This window comes from Neophocaena asiaeorientalis, unplaced genomic scaffold (genome assembly GCF_003031525.2).
Source record: "Neophocaena asiaeorientalis asiaeorientalis breed wild unplaced genomic scaffold, Neophocaena_asiaeorientalis_V1.1 scaffold226, whole genome shotgun sequence".
Taxonomy (NCBI): domain Eukaryota; kingdom Metazoa; phylum Chordata; class Mammalia; order Artiodactyla; family Phocoenidae; genus Neophocaena; species Neophocaena asiaeorientalis.
Window position 1 is genome coordinate 570134 of NW_020173037.1, and position 8613 is coordinate 578746.

General features: G+C 40.4%; 1 protein-coding gene across 1 annotated transcript in view; it reads left to right on the top strand.

The window, feature by feature from the left end:
• Nucleotides 1-8613, top strand: part of UBE2V2 (ubiquitin conjugating enzyme E2 V2) — a 30740-nt gene that overhangs the window by 16839 nt on the left and 5288 nt on the right. Inside the window, exons 2-3 of the mRNA XM_024742659.1 lie at nucleotides 1164-1312; nucleotides 5848-5973. Of these exons, the coding sequence (XP_024598427.1) occupies nucleotides 1164-1312; nucleotides 5848-5973 (275 nt within the window). The remainder of the gene's footprint in view (nucleotides 1-1163; nucleotides 1313-5847; nucleotides 5974-8613) is intronic.

The window sequence follows — 8613 nt, forward strand, 5'->3', positions numbered from 1 at the left end:
CTTTCCATTATTTGTCCAGAAGCATTACTACAAATTAGTAACTGAAAGAGATGTTTTAGTTTCAGCAAGAGAGATAAGTTATACAAAATGACAGTCGCTTTAAAAGAGACGTCACTTTTTTTCCTGCCTCATGATTGTGTGTGTGCTTGCATGTGAGAGGGAGGGAGGGAGGGAGGGAGGCGGTGCTCCAGAGCCAGGAGAGGGTCCTGATTTTTTTCAAGACTTGTGCAGTGGGGCTGGAGGGTGTTTCATGCTAGATGCTATTGAGAACACAGAAAACCACAGGGTCCATCCTCTGGAGAGGCCAGGCCAGTGATCCTAGGACAGGTTGTGATAAAGTGCACAAATCACGGTTGGTTCCGGGGGTTGGAGGTCAGAATGGTGGCAAAGACCAGGTTCAGTGAGAGTGAGGGAGTAGGGACTGTGAAAGGCTGGGGGTTCTAGGCAGAGAGGAACATTTCTGTGGTAAGATTTTAGAAATAAGTAGAATGAGGAGGTCTAAAGAAGTGGAGGTGTGAGAAAGGCTGTTGGATTGTGAAACTGTTGCTGGGTTGGGCCCAGATGAGAAGGACGTGTCTTAGGAAACATCCAGGAGGCTGGCTTTCCAGCCTCCAGCCTGCTGACGGGGGAGACGGGGCCCCCTGGTTATTAGGCAGCCAGCAGACTGGCTCAAGACCGAGGGTGGGGTCAGCATTCTCAAAATAGTACCTCTTAGTGCGTTTTTACAGATGGAACATAATTCTCTTCTTTGAAGATTACTGGAGAGTATGTGCTAATGAAATGGAGCTTTTATGGACTTTCTGGTCACGCCTGTTTATTCGATGTCGTGTTCTTGGCTGAGGAACAGGAGTCTCAGTTACGGAAAAATAATCACTTACGATGATTCCCTTATGATTGATTTATGTCAGTTTAAAACTGATTGCTTAGGAATTTATATACATGTTCTGTACTGCTGCTAATGTTTGGAACAGTGCTTTCTTTAGCGTTTTCATTTTGAAGGGTTTTTAGATTCAGCATTTTTGGGGGCAGAATGCTTTTTAAAGGGAATTTTGTCTTTTTGGGAAATAATTTTTAAAGGTTAATTTGGGAAAAGCTGAATTTGAATATGTGTAGCCCTTATAATTATGAGCTTTTTACATTTACATTGACATTCTTTTGTATAGGCGTTAAAGTTCCTCGTAATTTTCGCTTGTTGGAAGAACTTGAAGAAGGACAAAAAGGAGTAGGCGATGGTACGGTTAGCTGGGGCCTGGAAGATGATGAAGATATGACACTTACAAGGTGGACAGGCATGATTATTGGGCCACCAAGGGTCAGTGCTATAAATTACATATTTTTTCTATTAATATTTATTGTCACTTTAGAGTAAGCATTTTATTTTATAATATTGATATTAAAATAAATAATTATAACTTTAACTGAAACACTTCCTCACCTTTTACTTATTTTGTATACATTTATTGATGCTTGATTTTCTGGAGGATTGGGGGGAAAAGACCGATACAATCATTGCTGCCAAAGTGTTTGCAGTTGAGTAGAGGAGAAGAAATGAACACAAATGATAGATTCTGAATATGGCAGAGAAAGTTCACTGCGGGACTTTAGAATATGTTTCTTCTAGCTGGAATAATTGAGGAAAGCTGAACAGTGGAGGAAGTTGCCTTTGGAATGAGCCTTAAAGGACTGGCTGGTAGGATTTCAGAAGGTGGTGATGGGGATGGAGAACATTCCAGATAGAGAGGAGAAAAGGTGAGGAAATGGAGGGGTATTTGGGAAGAGCAAAGAGTGTATTTTGATGTAACATGTTACTAACCTGCTGTGTGTGTCATCAGGGTTTCTAAATTGGTTTGTGTTGAGTGCACATTGCTGTTGGCCAATGACAGTTGACTCGCCATGGAAATGTTCTGGCCTCCATGTTTTCATCTATAAAATATGTAGACGAGGCTGATTCTTGCATGTTTTCTAGCATTGCTGGCAACAGACCTGTTGTTTTATTCTTCGGTCTTTCTCAAGTTTATGCCTTTCTATTTTTACTCAAAATTTTTTTCAGACTCTGGGAAATTTTTTTCTGCGTTGCATTCCTTACTCAAAGGCCCCATTTACTGCGCACCCTGCAGTGACTCTTGGAAATATGTATTGTATGTTTTTTGACTTGTTGGAAAGAACACAAATATGAAGGTTTCTTTAGTCTTTGGTTTTGTATACTGTTTGCTGCCTGAGATGGGAGCATTTCAACTGTTTTGCTGTTAGGTGGAATTTAGATTTCCTCTTCATTTTTTCCAGAAGGAAAATGGTCAGGTAATTAGCAATGTTCACTTTAGAGAATGAATTAATGTATGTTTTGCATTTTCTGGTGTTCCTTTGCAGAATTCGCGCACTCTGCTAAACTAACGAGTCCCCTCTTCCCTCCAGTGCTCTGATTTCTCCATAAGGCATGCGAGGAAGGAAATAAAATCCTGATGGTTAGAATTCTTGATGTTTTATAACTTGGTATTTGTAATGAAAACCTTGATTTTCACTGCCTGTGAACAGTATCACCAGATGGTCTTTTTGGTAAAAGTAAGTGCTTATAATAATGAGCATTCTTATCTAATGAACAGCTTGAAGATTGGACAGTCTGAACTGGGTGGAGTATACATTCGAAATGATTTACATTTGGCTTTTCTCTAGTCGCTACCTCTAAGAGACTTTAAGAGTGTTTTGGAGTTTGTGCATAAGACCCCCCATGATTTTGTGGGCTGCCCTGTAACCTAGTTCACAAGTCTCTCTCACCCGGTTGGGGTCATCAGCAGGTCCCCCGAACTAGCTGTTTCCTGGTGTCACCGAACCACAGGAAGCTCGCTGGGTTGCTGTGCCCAGCGGGAGCCAAGGCTGCTGTAGGGTCGGATGGGGCTAGGCCTGCTTGCAGGGGGCACAGAGACAGGATGCTGCCCCCTGCCGCTTTCTGCTGGGGAAGGGGTTGTCTTGGAGCCCCTTCCCCTTTCTGTGGAGCGGGAGGCACCCCTGAGAGGCCCTGTCCTTCCAGCCAGGCTTTCCAGCCAGGCTTCCCCACCTGCTGAGGCCTGGGGGGCTGGGTGAGAGTGGGCGGTCCCAGCACTCATTCAGCTGCTCAGCTGCCTTTTAATAAAACCTGCAGGGGCGGCATCTCGGCTTAGTTGGTTTTTCTTTGGAAGGTGCCAGATTCAGAACAATTTTGTCCCCAGCTTTAGGGTAACAGGAGAATTCCTACCTCAGCATTCTGTTACTTGGTTAGTTGTTTCTCGGTTTTTTATATGTTTTTTATATGCTACTAAGATCCCTGGTTTTTTATATTTTTCCACTGTTTATTTGGATTTATATAATTAGCGATTTTGTTTTTCCATATATGTTTGTGTATTAAATTTTCTAAGCAGTATTTTTTAGCATTAGATGTTTAGTAACATTTCCAAGTTTCCTTATATGTATACTTCAGAAGTTTTGAGAATTAAATGAATTAATAATTAGACAATAAGAGAGTATGTGTAGTACATAATTAATAAACATTAGTTCCTTTTACTACTCTCTTTTCTGTCACTCTTTTGTTAGCAGAAAGACTTGGCTGTTAATTTAAAATTCAGGGGTGATGAAATTAATCCAAGGTACCAAAAGTTAGGATGTTTAATCATTGTAGGCTAGCTTAGATTGAGGTATAATTTGCATATAGTGAAATGATTTTCGACAAATGGAGCCTGTTACCCGCACCCATGTCGAGACACAGAACGTGTCTGTGCCGCCAGAAATTCCCTGTGCCCCTGCCCGCCCTGCCCCAGTCACTACTCGCTACCCCCTAGAGTAGTCTTGTGTGTTGTAGGCCTTTGTGCCAGTGGAATCGTGCAGTGTGTGTGCTTAGAGGCCCGCTTCTTTTGCCTTGGCATATAATGTCTCGGGATCAGCTGTGTTGCTCCGTGAAGCGGGTAGTGGTGTGTTTCACAGAGATGCCACAGTGTGCTTATCGCTTCTCCTGATCACAGTACTCCCTGCCCATCGCAAGTAAAGCTGCTGTGATTACAAGTCTTCCTGTGAACATAGGTTTGTTTCCATTTCTCTTGGATAAAATGCCTAGGAATGGAATTCCTACTTGGTAGGGGAGGTGTGTGCTTATTTATCTTTATAAGAAAATGCCATATTGTTTCCAAAATGGTTATACCATTCCCTACAACCAGCAAAGTATGAGAGTTCTAGTTGTTTCCATGTACTTTGAGTATTTTTAACAGTATGGAATTTCTCAGGGGCTATTTAAGAAAAATTTTTTTCCTTTTATTTCTTTTTTTATTGAAGTATAGTTTATTTACAAAGTTGTGTTAGTTTCAGGTGCACAGCAAAGTGATTCAGTTATACATACATATGTATCTATTTTTTTTCAGATTCTTTTCCCTGGTAGGTTATTACAAAATATTGAGTATCGTTTTCCCTGTGCTCTACAGTAGGTCCTTGTTGGTTATCTATTTTATGTATAGTAGTGTGTATCTGTTAACCCCAAACTCCTAATTTCCCCCTCCCCCTGCCACTTTCCCCTTTGGTGACCATAAGTTTGCTTTTTATGTCTGTGAGTCTGTTTCTGTTTTGTATATAAGTTCATTTGTATCATTTAAAAAAAATTATTATTATTTTTAAACGCAAGTTTTCTAGAGAGGCTGCTGTGCATGTGATTGGAGAATGACAGACCAGATGATTTCCTTGACCTTTAGTCCTGTTTAAACCTCTCCAGGTCCTGGGCATATTATTAATATAGGTTTGCTGTTAAACTTGGATGAGTTTTATCCAGCTGTTTCTTTTTTAAAATATTGAAATATTTAATAATATATGTATAAGATTGTTGTATACATTTTAAATTACGGTAGTTTAATAACCCAGACCTGACCTCCACTTGGGAGAACTCTTATTTAAGGGAGAGGAAGCTGTGGATCAGTTGGGGTAAGTGAAATCTATAGATGGTTAACTTCTTTTTTCCCATGTTTATACAGGAATCAACAGGTATGAAATTTGTCACTTCCATTTATTTTTTTACTTTCTTGTTTTAATTGAACACTAATAAGTTTACCTAGTGAACAGAAGCCATAAGGATAAAGAAGAGTTAATTATAGGCATGAAAGTAAGCCTTGAAAAATCTAAAAGCATTAAGTCTGGTCGCTTTAAAATGGCTGTTTTATAATATGGTAATGTTCAACTTCTCGATTAAGAAACCCTGTTTTTAAATGATGTGGAAAAATAAAAGTTGGGTATTGTATCTCTGAATTTAGATAATGGAATTTAATGGACAACAAAATTAATGAAGTAGTAATGTAAATGTAACTAACAAGAAGCATGAATTAATTGTTCTAGTGCTGGACAATGGTATAATATGGTGTTTATACCAGAAGATATATTGATTGCTGTATAAATGGGGTAACCATATAATTTATTGTCCAGCCAGACCCTTTTGAGAATGAAATGAAGTATTATTAATAATTAATACAGGAGCAGTAAGAATAAACAGAATTGTCCTGGAAAAATGGGAACCTTTATATATGTGTGACACAGGTCAAGCCACAATATGGACTTTTTAGTAAAATCTGAATTTAAGTGGTCTGTTTTTTCCTTTTAATTTGTTACAGGCATTGTCTGTACCACAGAAGCAAGTTCTGATCTTTTTGATATTACTTTGTAGAATTATTTAATTTTGTAAAATCTCTACTTTTAAGTGTGCTTGCTGCCTTTTTTCTAGCCATATAGATCAAATAAATTCGTAGAAAAGTAAATTCTTGATCATACAAGTGGTAATATTAAGTACATTTATATTGTACTTTCCCTCTTGATTAGCACTTCAATATTATTATTTTTGCCTTCCAGACAAATTATGAAAACAGAATATATAGCCTGAAAGTAGAATGTGGACCTAAATACCCAGAAGCACCTCCATCAGTTAGATTTGTAACCAAAATTAATATGAATGGAGTAAATAATTCCAGTGGAATGGTAAGTTAAAGTAGTCATTTTATTCTTACATAACCTATAAATATATAGTCAGGAGAATGTTAAAACAACAACAACAAAAGAACCTTTGTTTAGCGGAAAGTCTAAAACAGTTTATCTCATGTTGTTTTTCTCTTTTGAATGGACCTTTCCTTAGGAACCTTTATGTACTAGCCTAGATAGAGGTGAGGGTTTTATTAATTGCTTCAGTAGTCATATTTCAGCTGAATCCTTATCTGGTGATAAGAAAGTCATTATTTCTCTTTGAATTAACATTTTTCTTTAGGGTTAAGGTACATTGGTGAGATTAAAAGGATGGATATTCACGAAGAGGAGGTTTTTCTCTGAGGAACGAGTATGTCTGTACGGGAATAGACAGTCGTGGTTGAGCATGGTTGTTTAAAGCAAATAAATCAAAATGATGTGCTCTCCCTGACTCACAGAAGGAAGTGAGCGGAAATAATTTCCAGTACGAGTCTTGGGTTCGTACGAGTACTAGAACCTGAAGTGAAGGCTCTTGAGGTGCTGTGTTGAGAGCACCCTCACATGCAGAATACGTGTTAGGAAGCATGATAACGTGATGATAGTAGCATGAACATCATCTGTCAGAGGAACAGAATGTTACCTTAACTTCTGTGTGCGCCTACGCGTCCCGTCCCTGTGTTCCCTTTCCCCAGCAATGGTAGTTAACACCTGGAGCATTTCTTTTGTGTTCTATCACTTTTTCTTTATAGTTTTAGCCCAGGTGTCACATCTGTACAGCTAGCCTTCCTTCCTCCCTCCCTCTTTCCTTCTCTTCCATCCATCATCCATCCCACACCATGAGTTTATACCATCATCTCCAGTTCTGTTCCAACACTGCAGGGTGTTTTTCAGATTTCATCCTTTCTGTGCTTGTAGTTCTTGCCTTCAGCGGTGAGAAACCTGCTTTCTGTTGCCCAGTGTGTTTACCTGCATGTGCTCAGTCCCCGTGTGTGAAAGCACACTTCCAGCAGCAGGCTGGGTCCTGGACACACAGCTGGCCGTCCGGCCCCCACCCCACCCCGGGGCTCCAGGTGGGCTGGCTCCTCCCTGCTGGGTGCCCCGGACAAAAGCATGACCCTGACCGGAGGAGCGCTATTGGGCATCTCAGCCCTGGACCTGCTGGGCCACTCCCGTACCTCCCTGCGTGCGGTGCGTGTGGTGCACCAGCCGGTGCTGGGCCCTGAGAGTCCTCCCTTCCCTGCCTGCTAGGGCATCAGTCCATGGACATTTATTGTACAATGTGTTGATGCGTTCAGGTGTATAATCATCTTATCTTGTGGTTTCTATCTTTACACGTGTTTCTTGTTTCTTGCCTACTTTAGAAATGGCCATTCTCAATTCTTTTCATTGTTTCTGTTCTTCCAGTGGTTATTCTAGAAATTACAGCGTGCATACTTAACTATTTCTGTGTCAGTAATATTAAGAGATGTGATGGAAGCAGGATTACGAAACAGTTTGAATTTACGGAAGGGATATTGTTTAGGGAATTTCTTTTATGACATACAACTTTGCCTTTATGAGGAAGACATTTTGGTGAAATTTCTTTACCAGGAATTTTTGTGTTGAAAAATTTTTGTGTTTTTCACAACTGCTGGTTTGTTTTCATATTATAGACTCTGCAGATTAGGTAATTCATAGTGAGTTCTACATTGTTGTGGGAACTAGGAAATTCAGGATTAAATTTCAGACCTGCCTTACGAGCTCATCTGATCTCATTTTGGACATTATGCCTCCTTCTCTGCCTCTCCTCCTTAAACCCTCTAGCATTAAGGTCTGTTAGTCTTTGTTGAAAATGTAACTCGAGTCCGGTTTTACTTTTCTCCTTACGTTGCCACCGAGTGAATGTTAGCCATCATCTCTTGTCTGGGCCCTGCACAGCCTCTCTGATTCTCCTGCTTTACCTCCCCCAGTCTTTACAAAGCAAGCAGCAGAGGGACCTTTCTGAGGCACAGGTTGTGTCCTGTTGCTTCTGTGCTTTAAAATCCTGCAGTGGCTTCAGCCACACGGGCACACTCTCTGCCCTGGCTCCCTGGGGGCTCATGGTGCTCGCGGCCCTGCACACCTTTCCTTTCGCCTCAAGACCGTTGCACTTTCTGTGCTTCCGGGGTGGACATCCTTACGGACTCTTTCTTCACTTCGCTGTGTAAGTGTCACTTTCAGAGAGTTCTGTCCTGACTCCCAGTCTGAACTGTGTCTGTTTTGTTACTCTGCTACAGTCACTCTTTTATTCTTCCCCTTTGTAGCAGTTACTATAAATTATCATTTTTCTCTTTGTTTTTATTTTTGGCGTTTTTAAAAGAATTGTTTCTAACACACAGGCAGGTTTTAGAGAATGATGTAACCAACATCCTCCACTTACCCTCCTCAAATCTTAACCTTTTTGTCTCATTTGTAACAGGTCTTTTTTTAACGAAAGACTGCATTATACAGAGTTGACTTTGTCTGTGCCTTTCCCGGTCTGCCCTTTCTCTTTCCTCAGAGGTGGCTCCATCTCAGATTTGGCATTTATCATTTCATGCATGGTTGTGTTTTTACCGTGCACGTTTGTGTATGCTTCTATGTTGTATCCCTTTTGTGTGGACTCATATGTCAGTGACTTTTTTTTTTTTTTTTTTGGGT